Genomic DNA, 16,651 nt, shown 5'->3' with positions numbered 1-16,651 from the left:
CCCCTGAAAAGCCGGGGCATCGAGACAAATTTCATCCAAGCAGTTTTCATAAGAGGTCATGGTTATTGGGTATAGTGGATGAAGGCTTTGAACCTCTTCTAAATTTATTTTCAGGTGGGTAGCCATGTTAGTCTGTAGGAGTAGAATAAAATTTGAATCCAGTAGCACTCTGGTGGTCCTTAACAAAATTTTAGTCAAAGCGTGCTTCATCAGCTACATCCAGGTAGTTAGCCTTGTTGGTCTGAAGCAGTAGAAGTACGCACATTGAAAACTCATACCTTGAATAAACCTTTGTTGGTCTTAAAGGTGCCACTGGACTCTAAATTTGTTCATCAGGTACAGAAAGTAATGAAGATCTATCAGCCTTTATATCCTGGTCAGAAGGTGGGACAGCTTACAAAAAAGGGCTCGTGAAAGTTTATACCCTGGAAAATCTGGTTGATCTTTAAGGTATTACTGGACTCAGATTTTGTTCTCCTAAATTTATGATCAAAAGCTTGTTCCTCAAACAGGTCTACATGTGTCAGGGCCTTGACATGCTAAGGCATGCCCATGTTAGCATAGAACAACATAGAATAGCATAGAACATGTACTTTGGGTACTTAAGTACTTGGTATCCTGTGTATACTAAGGTCTGGATTCAGATTAACTCTTGGAAAAATGAGGGGGGAAACATCCTTAAACTGAAAGGGGTTTATTTAAAAGTGGAAGTGATCTAAGCAACATGTGTGTAAAGTGCCGTCAAATCGCAGCTGACTTGTGCAGTCCGAGTAAGGGGCTTTCCAGGCAGTGAAGAGGAGAGGTGGTTTGTCATTGCCTTCTTCTGCAGAGTCTTCCTTGGTGGTCTCTCATCCAAATACCAACCCTACTTTGCTTCAGAGATCTGACAAGATTAAGCTATACCATGCTGCCTGATTGATAGAGCTACCCCGCATCCCTTTCCTTTTTGGCATGACTCACTGCCCTTTAATGTAAATTTAGTTTTGCATGTGCAAAAGGCGGAACAAGCCATAACAAAATGGGGTACCCAGGGACTGAAGGTCTTGGGGGCATCAAGCTGTCTTTTTGGGGAGATTATTTTATGGAGTTTCAAGACTAGTTTTTAAAGTCTTCAGTGTATTGTCAGTTCTACCTGAATGGTTATGCAGTTGTACTAGCCAAACATAAAAAATTTCATTACAACTGTGTAAAATGATCCAATTACAAATTAGCTGAGGTTAAGATAAGTGTTCATAAATAGAACTTTTAAAACACATTAGTTTTTGCCAACTTTTAAATTGTGAATTCATATTATTAAATGTTATTTCAGTGAGGTAGTCCATGTGGTCAGTGACCATGCTGCCTCTCAGACACTAACATGGCATGATTCTTGGGTTTAGCTTGTTTTAAATATATGGATAGCTGACATATGGGTTCAGAACAATTTCACAGAGATTCTAGAATACATGTAAGGGATTCTTCTAACAGTATTCTTGGAAGGCTGCAGTAAAAAGGCTGCTCAAATCTGAAACCTTTTCATGTTTTATGTGAATTCCATCTGTTAATTCTTCCTTAAAGTAATTAAGATTCACTTTGACTTTCAATTCATACTATAACTGTGTAAAACTAGTCATTTACAAAATTATTACTGTAATAATGTAGATGTTTATGATTAACAGGTAGATGTCTTTTCATTGTCTTGTTTTGATTTTAGCTTGAGACATTCAAAAATCACCTTGATCTAGCTAAAGAAAGTGGAAATGATGAGGTAATTATAAACAACACTTACATCCCAGAGGAAAGGAGTCCACGGTTTACAAAAAACAAGCTCAGAGACAAAACCTTGGTGGCAGAAAAAATAAATAATAATGTTGTCAGTGGAGAGGAAAGCAAGCGAGCAAGGTCTAGCAAGAAGAACAAAGAACAACTTAATGAGGAAGAAAACCTGTATGAAACTACACTGGACAGTTCTGAAAAACAGATTCATGTTTTTTCAAAGAAAAAACCCAGAAGTGTATTCCAGGCAGATGTACCTCATCAAAAGGGGGACAGCAGCATAAGAAGTGCCTTGAATGAAGTGAGAGAGAGATTGGAAGTTGATGAGGAAGAACAGTTAATTCAAGCCTATCAGCAGCAAATGGCTAAGGAGGAGGCAAATGCAATTAAGAAGAAAATTAAAAAGAAACTTAAAGAACAGATGTCGAACTTCACCTCCCATGTTCAGAGCCATGAAGTGGTATTGAACAATGAAGTGGGTGAAAGGAAGAAAAAGAAAAAAGAAGTACCAGTTATATCAGAACCTGAAACAAGGTATAGTAGTAAATGATAATCAGCGTGCAATGTAAATCTTAAACAACTATTTTTTAAAGGTAGCAAAGAATGCCACTCTGGAAATTATTATAGGGAAAGTTATAGTGGTGCTGCCATTTCTGAAAATATATCTAGGTCAAGGATCGGTTTGAGAGCAGTAATGTGTTTTTGAAGCTGGGGACTTCGGCAACACCCCATCCCCACACCTAGAAATTAGGGACTTAAAATTTTACCCCTAAAAACTTATTTTGTTTCTTTTTATATACTTATATTTTTTTACAATTGAGGCATTTGGGACCGCTTTCTTCTAGTCTTCAATGAGGGCAATGCCTGTACTCAGGGTGCCACCTGGCATTTACTTGGCCTATTATGAGGGGATTATAGGCTTGAAGAACCACTCAGTATGAGTGTTTATTTATTTCAGTGGTATGCATGGCCTGTTTGTTTTTTATAGTAACAAAGTTACTGGAGAGCTGGGACCTGAGAAAGTGTATCAGTTACAGAGCACGTTTCTTGTTTGACTGATATAGACTTATAAAATGGAACAGAAAGATGTTTAACTGTTTTTGACAGGAACCCAAACCTTTATAACGCAGAGCAGATAGGGTTCCCTTTCCATGACTGTTTTTGACGAAAGCAAGAGTCACAGCAAGTTAGGCTGTGGGTTGATTTCACCTTGATCCCTAACTTAAGTCAAAGGAAGCATGAGACTTTGTTTGCTGTAGAAGGGGCAGAGCAGCCAGTCAAACCTCTGGCCACTGAAAAGGCTTGGCATAATACAAACAGGAATGTAGCCAGCGGTGGGCCCCCAAGGGCAGCGCCCCCTATCGAATTTGCAGCGCCCCCATTGTTTGCCGTGGCCAGGCCATCTGCCAGTGCAGAGAGAGGGCCAATACCTGAGCTTGCCCCACTGGGCCTGAATTTCAGAGGTGAGAGGCCTTGGTTTCCAGCCCTGCACCTTCACCAACCCTGTGAGGCTGGGGAGCTGGGCAGGCTACATAGGTGATTTCCAGAATGGCCGGCAGGCAGGCAGTGAGTAAGCAGGTGGCCTCCCTCCAGTTGACATTATGCCCCACCATCCCAGCTGGTGAGCCACCGCCCTGGGAGAGTGGGAGCCCGACTTTCCTCACCTGCCTGGCAGACCTGAGTTCTGAGAGGGCTTCTTATGGCTGCAGGGAGAGAAGCTGGGTGTGGAACCCTGGGCCACGGCCACCAGCTCGTTCTGGACGGGGGCTCTCGAGGCATGCAGGAGCAGAGGGGGAGGGGAAATGAAAGGTGGAGAGAAGCAGCGGAACTATGAAAGCAGGATGGTCAGAGGGTGTAATTCTTATTTGTTAGCTTATTTTAGGTCAGTGGGGCTTTGTTTTAATTTAATTAGTGCCCCCCTGGCACCTCCTCCTGAAAAAAATCCTGGCTATGGGACTGAATACCAATATAGCCATGAAAAAGGCAATGTTGGGGATGGAAGGGCTTTTATACCCCATCCTTCTATCCACCGTGATCTACTGCATCTGGATAGAACGATGGGTTCCGCCTGTCTGAGGATGTCTGTGACATTTACCTGGCTGTGCTTTGTCAAAGCCGGCGTAACATAATAGTTGGCAGGTGGAGCAAGGGGTGTTAAGCTAGGCTAAGCCCCTTGTTTGGCAGGAATAGGGAAGGATGCTATGGTTGGGTAGGGTTAATTGGCAAGCACTTTGAGACATTTGTGTGATGGAGGGCACCTCTCTGCACATACGGCTCTCTGTAGGCACTGATGAACAAGGCTGGTGGAAACACGGGTTGCATTTGGAGCCAGGGTGGATCTGTCCAGAAGGCAGACTATGGGGATGCCTAGCACAGCTTGCTCTCAAAATTGACAGCTTATTGAAATAAACACAGACGTAGATTGGCAATTTATGTTAAGTTGAATACAATTAAATAAATAAAATAGTTGAACCCATGATTGGTGTGTCGTGTCTTCAAAGAGCACCCAAAGCCTACATGTCTTCAGAATACATAAAGTCCCTAATGGGCTCCATGCCTAACTAGAAGACCTAACTCTTCCTCCACCAAAATCTAGCAACCCTCAACACTGTGATTTGGCCAGCAGTTAAGCTGCCAGACTTAATTTTTTTCAACATTCCAATCCACTGTTTAAAAGTTGGCTTAGGCTTCTGGAGGGCATAATTTGAAACTGTCTGTCATGGGGACCATGGCATGATCTAGTAGGGAGCTCAAGGGTCTGTACTTCTGCTCAGACCTCAGAGAGAGGAAAGAAGGGTTAACTGCTGCATGTATTTCAGTCTTTTCCTCCGCAGCTCAGCTTCCATGCATCAGGGCAAACTTAGCTTATGAAGCTGATTAGCAAAGCTGCCACTAGTCCTTAAAATACTGCCTTCCAGCCATATCTCATGAAACTAGAGAATATGTCTGTTGCCTAATAACAGTGGTAGCGTTCCTCTGATACCATCTCCCATGATGGATAGGTCTGTGATTTCATCGTCACAGTACTAGGGTGACTGGCTTCTACCATGTTACCTCTTCTTGGTTTGTTGGTCTCTTCCAGCCTTGTTGCTAGAGCCAGTCCTGCACATGTATTACTTACCTTATCTTGGGAATAAGGGGTGATGCATGTCTGAATCCCAGTCATCACAGGGGTGGGTGGGTAGGGGGGAGATTTTCAGGGTTGTGGGGACTATGCACTATCAGAGTTTTGACGCCGTCCCAACCATACTATATTTCTTTATTCCTCTATCAAAACACAGCTGTTTATTAGGGGAGAGGGAGGGGGTGGTGAAGTGTTCCTTACTTGTATCTTTGATAGGCTTTTAGTCGGTGCTTTATTGACATCTAGGATGTATGTATGTTTCCATATATACACATGCTAATGATGGAACTTACTTCATTGCAGCGCAATGTCCCTTTCTGAACTACAGAATGATCCCAAGGAAGAAGATACCATCAAAAAGAGATCATTGGAAAGACAACTGAAACCAGTGCTTGAAGAGAATGACATGTTAAGAGAGGAAGAACACCTGGAAGGGGACACTGATAAACAGAAATCCAAAGGGAAGAAAACAAAAAGAAAATCAAGAAAAGGTTTTCATGACTAGATTCTCTATCCTTTAAGCAAGCATAGACGACAGTAGTGAACTGTTGACATGTCCATGCTAGATGCTTTGCATGGTCTAATGCTGTGATGTACAAAACCATACTTTGTGCATATGCTTATTGTAGTTCAGGTCATACTGTGCTTATGGAAACAGGTAGCTTGAATAGTTCAGCATATGTACAAAGCATGGTTTTGTACATCACAGCATGCCTTAAAAACCATGTTGGCTAGTGGTATGCAAAGCTAGAATTTGAGCTCATGATGGATTATTTTGATGACCTATTGGCCATGCAACCTAGGTAGAAAAGAAACTCTGTGTTAGTAGTAGAAAAGAGTGAGAGTCCAGTAGCATCTTAAAGACTAACAAAAATTTGTTGTAGCATATGAGCTTTCGTGAGTCATCTTAAACTGTGTGTTGTTAGCTTAATGAATGAGCAGTTTTATCTCAACCTTGTTTTAGAGGAGTTTGTGAATATGTTTTGATTCATATATTATGAATAACACTATCTAGTAGTGGCGTCATCATGTGACTACGGTAATTGTAAAATGGAAGTTTGATTGGAAGATATCTAGTAATGAGGAGGCTGGAAATGTCAAATAACTGCTCAAGGAAATTTCAGCATCTTCTGAGAACTGTGTTCTTGTAAAAAAGATCACTCATGTAGGAGCTGTTTCATAACATAAGAGCTAGCTGTCCTTTTAGTAATAAAACCTTCAGTACTAGTTCATTTCTTATTGAAAAGTATTCATTTTCTGCTTAGTGTTCAGGAACTTGTTTTAGACATAGATGTAAATAAATCAATGAAATATACTGAACTTATTTTCATAACATGTTACATATGAAAAACTGGATAACATTAATGTGTTCACAGACTAATTTTAATAATTAACTCATGGGGAGCACTCTTTTCCCTATTCCTAGCACTAGAAGAAAACATAGAAAATACAGAAGAAAATACGCCATATGTAGCTGCTGGAAGTGTTTCACCAGAATCAAAACCTGCTTTTGATGATAGCCATGTTTTGGGTGTTTACATCCATCGAAGTGATCAACTTAAAACTGATCTCATGGTATCCCATCCCATGGTTAAGATTCATGTGATTGATCAGAAAACTGGGCTGTATGTCAAGAAAGAACATAGGTGATCTCATTTACTTTCCTTATAATGGCTTAATATCTCCCCAGTTTCCTTTTGGTTATTTCTATATCACAACAATTCTGGTCCCCCCCCCCCTATTTATTTATATAGGTATTTGTACCATACTTGTCTCCCCAATGGGGAACCAGGGTGGCTTACAACATTGTTCTCTCTTCCATTTTATCTTAGAGCTTGTTTGTCTTTGCTTAAGATTTCACATAGAGTAAGAATTCATGCCAAAATATTAATTTCAAATTTCATAATTTGTCTTGAATTTAGGATAAAAAGTTGAAGAATTTCTCTCTCTCTTTTTTGAAATAGCAAGTGATAATGCTTTGTAGTATATCACTGTTCTGTTGATGAAAGTGGATTCCCCCCGCCCCAGCTTTCCTGTTCCCCAGTGGCCATTTTTGATCCTGTAAAAGACATCACTGGGGGAAGTGAACCATCACAGACAAAAAGCAGCATGGGTTAGGGGGACTGCAGTGTGTGTGTGTGTGTGTGTGGGGAATCAGGTTAAGATCTCCCTTCCTCCCTCTTCTACCTGCCAAGGAGTGATAAGATACAACACAATATAGTTTCTTTTCAGTAAAAGAACAAAAGACAGCATGGCCATCCAGTTCAGCAGAATGAATGCAAAGGGAAGGGAGACATGAAGGAGAGCTTTTGTGTTACTTGGAAGAGCAGGTACATAGACATACAACCCCAGGAGTGTCTACTCTGCGTGGATGGTATTGGGACATCCAGAAAGGGCATGCCAAGATTTCCATGAAGTAGGAGCAGGAAATGAAGTGAGTAAGAGGCTATTCAGGAATTGAAGTTGTTCTTGTTATGAAAGGATAAATGTGCTCTTAGAATAACACAGGCTTATAGGTGGGAAGGCAGCAATTAAGTTACATCCAAGGAAGGGGGATTCAGGTTTACGGTGATCAGTTAAGGTGGAAAGGAAACTGTGTATCTCAGTCTCAAGTCCCACCGTTTGGCTAAGCTGTCAAGGTGGGGATGTGATTATTCATTACTGGTTTATCCTTAGCACCTTCAGAACTCTTTTAATCCAATCTTGTGGTCGAAAGTCAGGCTTGGAGAGAAACTTTGAGTTTGTGCCTCTGAATTTTCATTGAGTTAGAAAAGAACTTCTAGGGTGCAGGAAACTCTATAAAACAGCCTGGATTGGAGTTCTGTGTCAAGACTCGACTCGCGAGACAGATGTCAAGATCAGAGACCAATCTGTTAAATGCACCCAGTTCCCAGTAAGGCAAATATAGAGGCTCTTTGTAAATATAAGATGAGCAAGCAAAATACGTTTTCATATTTCTTTTCTGTTATTCTGTCTACTGGGTCATTCCCAAGTATCTCTTTTCTAGGATTTATGTTTAGTTATTATGTAACACCCTGGATATGTAGGTGTGAACTGACTGCTTAGAGAAATCCTGCTCATGCTGCATTAGCTGCTCATTTATATTAAACAGAGCTCAGCCGGTGCTGAATTATTCAAAGCCAGCTGACTAATACAGACAGAGAAAGGAAGAGGGGTAGCCCATACACCTCCACTTCTATGTCACAATAAACGCACACACACACATACACAGGAGCCAGGTTCAAAAGATTGCCTATTGCTGATGGCAGGTCGTATGAAGAAGAGATTTCAAATGTGGGGGAAGGAGCAAAGAGGAGCGCCTTATTCCCTGGTGGGTTAGAAAATAAAAGTTTTAAACACCAGACTCCCTTGGTTGCCAGTAAAACTTGGCACAGGTTCGAAACCCAATAGTTACCTTTTGGGTGGCTGAGGACCAAGGAGGGTTTGTGACTGTACCAACTTCTGAAGGGACTTGTCATATGTTCACAATGCCAAGAGGGAAGTAAGAGAGAAGTAAGTCCATTCTGTACTTTAATAACATTCAAAAATGCAGTCCTGTGTAACTTTTATGGGAGTAAGGCTGGATGCTTTTAAGTAAACGTGGGTTGCATGTTATCCAACTCACATGTAAAACTTCTCCGTCAGTATGATAGGCAGCCTACCTCCATTGTGTTATGTCAGCTAAGGGTCATCTTTTAACCAGCAAAAATAAAATGTTACAGTAGTTGAACAAAGCACTGAAAAATGTATATATTTGTGAGCTAATTCACCAAGTTCCAGATTATTGCCATTATGTATTCCATACAAAAACTTACCGTGTATGAGCCAAAATCAGTTATGCTTTCTCTTGCACTTTATTGGGCCCTGGTTTGTATCTCAAATAGTTGAAAGAAGGGATTTCAACATATTGTGGCCAGGCGGCAATGAAACATAGAAGATTATTTTTCCCCAGTAGCATGACTATCTACATAAGTTTGTGGATATTTTTCTATGTTGACAAAAGTCAAATAGAATTGAACAGAACAGTATTTATTGTTTTTATACAGCAATCGAGCAGTTTCATCTTTTTACGAACAAGAACAAGTAGGACATATTCTTCCCATTATGACCCAGCCTTATGATTTCAGACGGTTTAAATCAACACTTCCACAATGGGAGGAGCAGATCATATTCAATGAGCGTTTCAGCTATTTTCTCCAGGATTCTGAAGGAAGTCCAAGCACAATCCTATTCTTTGAGGTACAGAATGTATCCTTGGGGCAATAACATTTTGGACTTTATTGTGTTGTCTTTAATCCTAGAAAGGGTCTTGTATTTTTAATGGACGTTCATGACATAGTGTACTTGAAAAGCATGCTAAGTAGAATATTTGCAAACATTTGTAATGTTGGGTTGATATTTATTTATTTATTTATTAGATTTATAGCCCTCCCTCCCCTGTACAACCGGGCTCAGAACGGGTAGCAACAGTTTTCATAAATCAAAACTATTACAACAACTCTTATAATAATACTAGCACCAATAAGATGGCACATAAAAGGGAAGCACAGCATAGTGCCCCTACTCTATGGGGGAGTAGATATCATACTGTTTGATGGAAGAGGGGAAAGGAAGTCAGTCCAGATTGAACTATCGTTATCCTCATCTCCATCTTACAGGCCCTGCAGAATGGCATCAGATCCTGCAGGGCCTGGGTCTCACTCAACAGGTAGTTCACCAGGCCGGACTCAGGCCAAAAAAGCCCCGGCTCTGGTTGAGGACAGCCAAATACTGTTTGGGCCAGGGATCACCAGTAAGTTATTACCCACTGAGTGAAATGCTCTTTGAGGGGTATACCAGGAGAGGCGATCCTGCAGATATGCTGGTCCAAGACCATTTAGGGCTTTAAAGGTTAATACCAAAACCTTGAACCTGATCCAGTACTCAACCTGGAACCAGTGCGGCTGGTGGAGGACCGGTTAGATATGGGCTTTAACTGGGGTTTCTGTAAGAATACATGTCACCGCATTCTGGACCAGTTGGAGTTTCTGTGTCAGCCTCAAGGGTAGCCCTGCATAGGGTGAGTTACAGTAATCTTATTGGAGGTGACCTTTGCATGGATCACTGTGGCTAAGTCAGGGCAAGACAGGAAGGGGACCAATTGCCTAATCTGCCTCAGATGGAAGAACCCGGTCTGGCCACATTTGTGATCTGGGCCTCCATCGAAAGGGAAACATCCAGAATCATACCTAAACTCTTGATTGTTCGCACTGGTATCAGTGGCACATTGTCAAGAGCTGGGAGTTGACACCTCAACCCCGAATCCCTCTGGCCCAGGCACAGAACCTCCATCTTAGATGGATTTAATTTCAGCCGGCTCTGTTTCAGCCATCCTACCACAGTCTCCAAACTCTTTTGGTTTTCAGGGGTGACATCCGGCTGGCCACCCATCAACAGATTCAGCTGGGTGTCATATGCATACTGATGACAACCCAGCCTGAAATTCTGTACCAGTTGGGCGAGGGAGCCCATATAGATGTTAAATAGCATTAGAGAGAGGATTGCCCCTTGGGGAACACCACGCACCAACATCATGGTGACACCCTCTCTCCTGACACCACCCTCTGTCCCCAAACTTGGAAAAATGAGACGAGCCATTTCAAGGCCATCCCACAAATCCCCACATTGGCAAGATGGTGGGTCAACAGATCATAATCAACCATGCCAAATGCTGCCATCAGATCAAGTAATAATAGCAGTGCAGACCCACCTCGATCCAGCTGTCTACAGAGATTGTCTGTGAGTGTGACCAGTACCGTCTTGGTCCCAAGACTGGGGTGAAAGCCAGATTGGAATGGATCCAGAGCTGATATGTCCTCCAGAAAAATCTGGAGCTGTTCTGCTGTTGTTCTCTCAACCACCTTCCCCAGGAACAAAATATTCAATACTGGGTGGTAGTTAGATGGGTCAGTGGGATCCAAAGGTGGTTTTTTTCAAGAGTGGCCTCACCACTGCCTCTTTTAATCACCTTGTTTCAAGGCCATCCCACAAATCCCCACATTGGCAAGATGGTGGGTCAACAGATCATAATCAACCATGCCAAATGCTGCCATCAGATCAAGTAATAATAGCAGTGCAGACCCACCTCGATCCAGCTGTCTACAGAGGGCACCAACATCATGGTGACACCCTCTCTCCTGACACCACCCTCTGTCCCCAAACTTGGAAAAATGAGACGAGCCATTTCAAGGCCATCCCACAAATCCCCACATTGGCAAGATGGTGGGTCAACAGATCATAATCAACCATGCCAAATGCTGCCATCAGATCAAGTAATAATAGCAGTGCAGACCCACCTCGATCCAGCTGTCTACAGAGATTGTCTGTGAGTGTGACCAGTACCGTCTTGGTCCCAAGACTGGGGTGAAAGCCAGATTGGAATGGATCCAGAGCTGATATGTCCTCCAGAAAAATCTGGAGCTGTTCTGCTGTTGTTCTCTCAACCACCTTCCCCAGGAACAAAATATTCAATACTGGGTGGTAGTTAGATGGGTCAGTGGGATCCAAAGGTGGTTTTTTTCAAGAGTGGCCTCACCACTGCCTCTTTTAATCACCTTGGGAAAAACCCTGAACTGAAGGACATATTTATAATGTCCACCAGTGGGGCCCATATTCCATCACCATTGGCTTTCACCAGCCATAATGGACACGGGTCTAAGAGGCAAGTGTGAGTCTTCACCATTCAACATTGGCCTGGGAGTGTTGGCAAAAATGGTCCAATACCAGACCAAGGGGCCTCCAGTTCTCGTACCGTATCAATGTTGGCAGGCAGGTCCTGGTGGAGTGACAAGATTTTATCCACAAAACTCACAAAAGCCTCACAGCTGATTGACAACTCACTAACATTTTGAAGTTCCTCCCAAGAGGGAAGTTAGACCTAATTACCCTAAATAATTGTGCCAGGCGAGAGCTAGCGGATGCAATGAAGGCCTCATAAAATTAATATTAATATACTAGTGAGAAGGCTCGTGGCGGAGATCAGTGCAATGAGCTCTAGCTGGGCCACGGCCTCCCCAGCCCCCCCTGCTGTGAGAGAAGGGGCAGTGGCGCCCTCACCATGCGGGCCCAGCAGCGAGCAGAGGAGGAGCGCAGTCGCTGGTGCTGGCATTGCTGCTCCTGTGGCTGGGGTCAGGCAGGAGGAGGAAGTTGGTGCCGTGGCAGCACCGCATCAGGGAGGGCGCGCGCTGTGTCACAGCTGCCCGCCTCACAGCGACAATCGTACCTGGACTTATGGGGCAAGAAAGGCAGTGCGGGCCCCTGTCACGTGCAGTGCCAGCATGATGCTATGTGGGGCTGGCAGGGCAAGCAGTGGCGCGGTGGCACCGAGGCCTCCCGGGTGATGCGGCTCACTGCCTCCAACCGAGCGCCACATATTGTGGTGGAGCAGCAGCGAGTGAGGGACTCTTTGTGGGGGCTGCAGCACAAAGAAGCCAGGCTCAGCCTCCAGATGTTCTACCTGGCGGAGTGTCCTACCCATGCAGCGGCTCTCAGCCCACTGTGGGCGAGATGCTGGGTGGGACGAGGGGCGGGACAAAGGCCATGCAGCCAGTGGCCAGGCACCCCGTTCTGACTGGCAGTTGGGGGGGGCAAAGACTGTGGGGGGGAGGGTGGACGCGAACAGCACTTTATAATAAGGAGAGATTGGCTAAACTGGAGCTAACCTGACTTCTCAGTCTCTCCAGTTTTTCTGCATGACCCAGCAGAACTGCTTTGATGGGACTTGGAAATCTGTATGAAATTTAAAGAGACAGTGGCACATTGGCCTTCATTCAGTGGTGGAGTATCATGCCCTCTTCACATTCCATAGCTTAGCTGGGGTATCTGGGAGCTTGGAAAGGAGACAAGGAAGCTGCATAGGGCAGTGTTTGCTGAGAAGCTTTTTCAATCTCTGATGGACACCCTGAACACAAAGTGTCCCCTTTTTGCTAGCTTCCCTTCTAAGAACACCTCTATCCATGACCTTCAGTACCTATTTGTTTCTTCTGACTCTACTACCCAAGTGGTGAGATTCATCAAGTACTGTAGAAATTTTGGGTTCTATGTATATGAACATGCAGAAGAGCAGTTTACCACATTAGTTTTTTAAATTAATGTTCTTGTCTGCAAAATAGTTGATATGTCTTTTGTGTATATATGAACTTAGTGCAACATGTTTTCTAATTCCAGATCCTTGATTTTCTAAGCATGGGAGATGCGAAGGCCAACTCTGATGTTCAAATTCAGGAAAGTGGTTTTCGGAAAATCTGTTGGGCATTTCTGAAGGTATTGATTTTTTTTATTTGTACCAGAAAATTTTTACCCAGACATCCAGATGAAATCGTATCAAAAACCCCCACCGAAACAGTTCTGTATTTAGTGGTAAAGCTAACCAAGGTAATTCTGATGTCCTAGGGATGATAGTAAATAACTACAAACACATTTCTCAAATATATAAAATGTGACGTGTTTCCTTTTTCTGCTACATTTAAAAACATTTTTACTTCTTTTATATCCTGCCTTTTTTTCCAGTGGGGACCCAAAGTGGCTTGCATAATTCTCCTCTCCTCCAGTGTATCCTCACAACAATAACCCTGTGGGGTAGGTTAGGCTGAGAATATATGACTGGCCCAAGGTCACTGAGCAGGCTTCCATGGCAGAGTGGGGATTTGAACCTGGGTCTCCCAGATTCTAGTACAGCACTTTAACGGTTACATCAGACTCATTCACAGTACTCAGAAGGATAAAAGGTATATCTGAGGAATCTCTTGACAGAATGACTGATCTTTGACATATAGCAGTAGTAGATACATTGTATATAAAAATTATATGAGTGGAGTATCTACTGTCAGAAAGGGGGAGAGGAGAAAATTCCACAAAAACATGCATAAATACATTTTTGTATGTTTACATTTTCTGTGTATGATAGGAAGGGGGAGAGGAGAAAATTCCACAAGAACATGCATAAATACATTTTTGTATGTTTGCAGCTTCTGCACCATTTAAATAATACTGCAAAAACATGAGCTTCTTCCTTAGGCAATTTTCAGCCAGTCAGGGGTCAAGTAGGCAACATGATGACATTGTGTTGTTATGTAGCCAGTCAGAGTTGGCTACATAATGACATCATAAAGCCAAACCAGGGTGAGGACCATGATTCCTGCCCTTACTCTGAGTAGGCAATTATTTCTGCCCTGTTTCATGCTCTCCCTTGCTAAAATGAAAGTTACATATTCAAAGAGGGGTGATGTTTGTCATTAAATGCCCCCCACCCATTTGGCTTAGCACCAGTGCCTGAAACTGTAGTTTGCTGTATCCATCATATCATAAATAGAATGGTATGTGCTAGTCCACTACATTTTGAGGTGATGGCCACGCCCAAGGTTGTCTGATGAACAGAGGATTCATTTATCATTTAAATGATTCAGCAATAAATGGACAAAGATGCTGTTTCCCTGTTCTTATAGATGAGCCATTGATTGATTGATTTTGAATGCCAGTTAACACAACCAGTGAATTTCAGTAATTATCAGGTGATTTGTTTGACAAATGATGTGATGGAAATACATCCTTGTGGATAAAAAATGTGAATTAAAAAATCTGTGTCTGCTCTCTATACTTGATGTTTCAGGTTGGCAAATTATAATATGGCTCTAGATTGTTACAGAATCATGCTTTTTTGCCTCTAGTTTCTAAGTATGCCAGTGTAGTCAGTAACTTTGAGTTAGGATTTTTTACTTCAAAGACTTCACCTTTTCAGCTTGTAGGTGCAAATGGAATTTTGAATGTTGGTGGAAAACTACGCCTTCAGCTATATTGTCCTTCTCCAAGGTCCAGGACACAACTGAACGTTGTGGAAGTATATGACTGGTGGGCAAAGTGTCCCAGAAACCGTTACCCTTCCACATTGTATGTGACTATAAAAGGCATTAAACTTCCAGATCATGTAAGTGAAGTTGCCTATGTATTAAAAAACATCACTAAAGAATTTTCTGTGTATGTGAAATTGAGAAAAATTGTTTGTCTTTGCAATTAGCCGTAGTAAAGAAACAGCAACTAGAAGGCTTTGTTGCAGATTTAAAATCTTCTGGTACTTTGAATACTTTTCTATTTTTGTAATATTTAGCATAATTTTATAGAAGGTTGGGACAGCAGAAATGCATTTATAGTTTCTTTCTTCATTCTCCCTTTTGAAACTTAAGAGGTGTACTACTGAAATGAACTGGTTTTGCAACAGAAATCTGACACAAAAGAATGTACACATGGCACATTATTTTTAGTTTTAATCCATTTTTTGGATGATCACAAAAGCAGATTTTGCAGCTGAATCTTGTCCTCCCCACTGGACTGCTCTTTGGAGCAAAACCAAAGGGAAATCTGTACTTTTTTTTGGTGTCTTTATTTTCTTTTCTGTTTTTCCCCCATTGGACATTGAGAAGTTTTTTTCGCCTTACCGTTTCATAAGTATGCACATCTGTGACCACAGTATAATGCTTATTTCCATTACTGCCCCCTTCAAAACTACTTTGTGTGCAGAAAAGCATTTTAAAAATTATTAAAATATTTTGGCACTCAAAAGGACTATTATTGAAGGGGGTTGATTTTTTTCCTGTTCCTGTGCTTTTTTGTATCATAGCAACAACAGTAGCGAAAATTAAAGACCTCTTCAGAATTAGCTGAGTGCATACCAAAACTTTTTTTAAAAAGTGTATATGCATTGGCACACAGAGGATTAATTTTGATTGATCCTTTATTTTGGTGGTGATCTTATGTTGCCAAACATAGGCATTTCCCCCAAGTTCTTCCACTTTTGAGGTTGTGGAAGTATATCAGCTTGGTTGCTGTATTATTTGCCACCTTGACTCCAAGGAAATAAGGTGGGACAGAAACGTTTTAAATAAATCCCCTGTCTGCTGCTAGAAGAGCTTCTGGTCACACCCATCTTTAAATGCCTATACATTAAGGAAAATAGAAGCTCAGGCTTGCTATTATGCATCTGGTAGAGATATTCCCAAGGTAACTCCTTCTTTACTACACAAAACTTTTATATGACTGAACATAGCTGCAATCACAGTGGGATCCAAAGATTCCCTTTCCTCTGCGAGTCTTCCTCTGATGGAATAAGCTTTCTCTGACAGGAAAACTGTTTTTAGTGAGTCAGCCCAGGGCTTTTGCAATAGAATCTGTTTGGACTTTCAGCTACAAACCATGAAATGATGAGGTAGAAATGAAATTATTGTAAACACACAGGTAAATCAGTTCTCTGAATGGCATGGAGTGGCCTGGGACATTGATCCATTTAAAATTAGTAAAGGTAAAGGTTCCCTTGCTCGAAAGCCAGTCGAATCCGACTCTAGGGTTGCGGTGCTCATCTCCGTTTCCAAGCCGAAGAGCCAGCGCTGTCTGAAGACATTTCCGTGGTCATGTGGCCGGCATGACTAAACACCAAGGCGCACGGAACGCTGTTACCTTCCCACTGAAGTGGTACCTATTTATCTACTTGCAATTTCTTGCTTTCGAACTGCTGAACTACCGACCCGAGACACTTGGGTCTCGAACTGCTGAACTACCGACCTTCCACAGCCTGCAGTTCAGCGTTAATACATAATTTTTTCCACAGCACCTCTCTTCATTTCCATGTTGTGCCATAATGCATCCACTGTTTTATGTAATATTTCCAACTGTGAAAAACTGTTTCTTTTAGTATATATTCTATCTATTTGTAGGTAGATCCTTCTTTCCATTCCATGATGGCTA

General features: G+C 42.3%; 1 protein-coding gene across 1 annotated transcript in view; it reads left to right on the top strand.

Moving 5' to 3' along the window:
• The window catches only part of AHI1 (Abelson helper integration site 1), a 192,421-nt gene that overhangs the window by 62,416 nt on the left and 113,354 nt on the right, over positions 1–16,651 (top strand). The window contains 8 exon segments of the mRNA XM_015412078.1: positions 1,694–2,289; positions 5,183–5,370; positions 6,306–6,525; positions 8,926–9,118; positions 13,085–13,180; positions 14,655–14,840; positions 16,621–16,649; position 16,651. The exon segment at position 16,651 is cut by the window's right edge and continues 123 nt beyond it. Of these exon segments, the coding sequence (XP_015267564.1) occupies positions 1,694–2,289; positions 5,183–5,370; positions 6,306–6,525; positions 8,926–9,118; positions 13,085–13,180; positions 14,655–14,840; positions 16,621–16,649; position 16,651 (1,509 nt within the window).

The sequence above is a fragment of the Gekko japonicus genome, unplaced genomic scaffold, assembly GCF_001447785.1.
Source record: "Gekko japonicus isolate JY-2015 unplaced genomic scaffold, Gekko_japonicus_V1.1 scaffold184, whole genome shotgun sequence".
Classification (NCBI taxonomy): domain Eukaryota; kingdom Metazoa; phylum Chordata; class Lepidosauria; order Squamata; family Gekkonidae; genus Gekko; species Gekko japonicus.
Note: the sequence above shows the minus strand (reverse complement) of the source record. Positions and strands in the feature narration are given on the sequence as shown.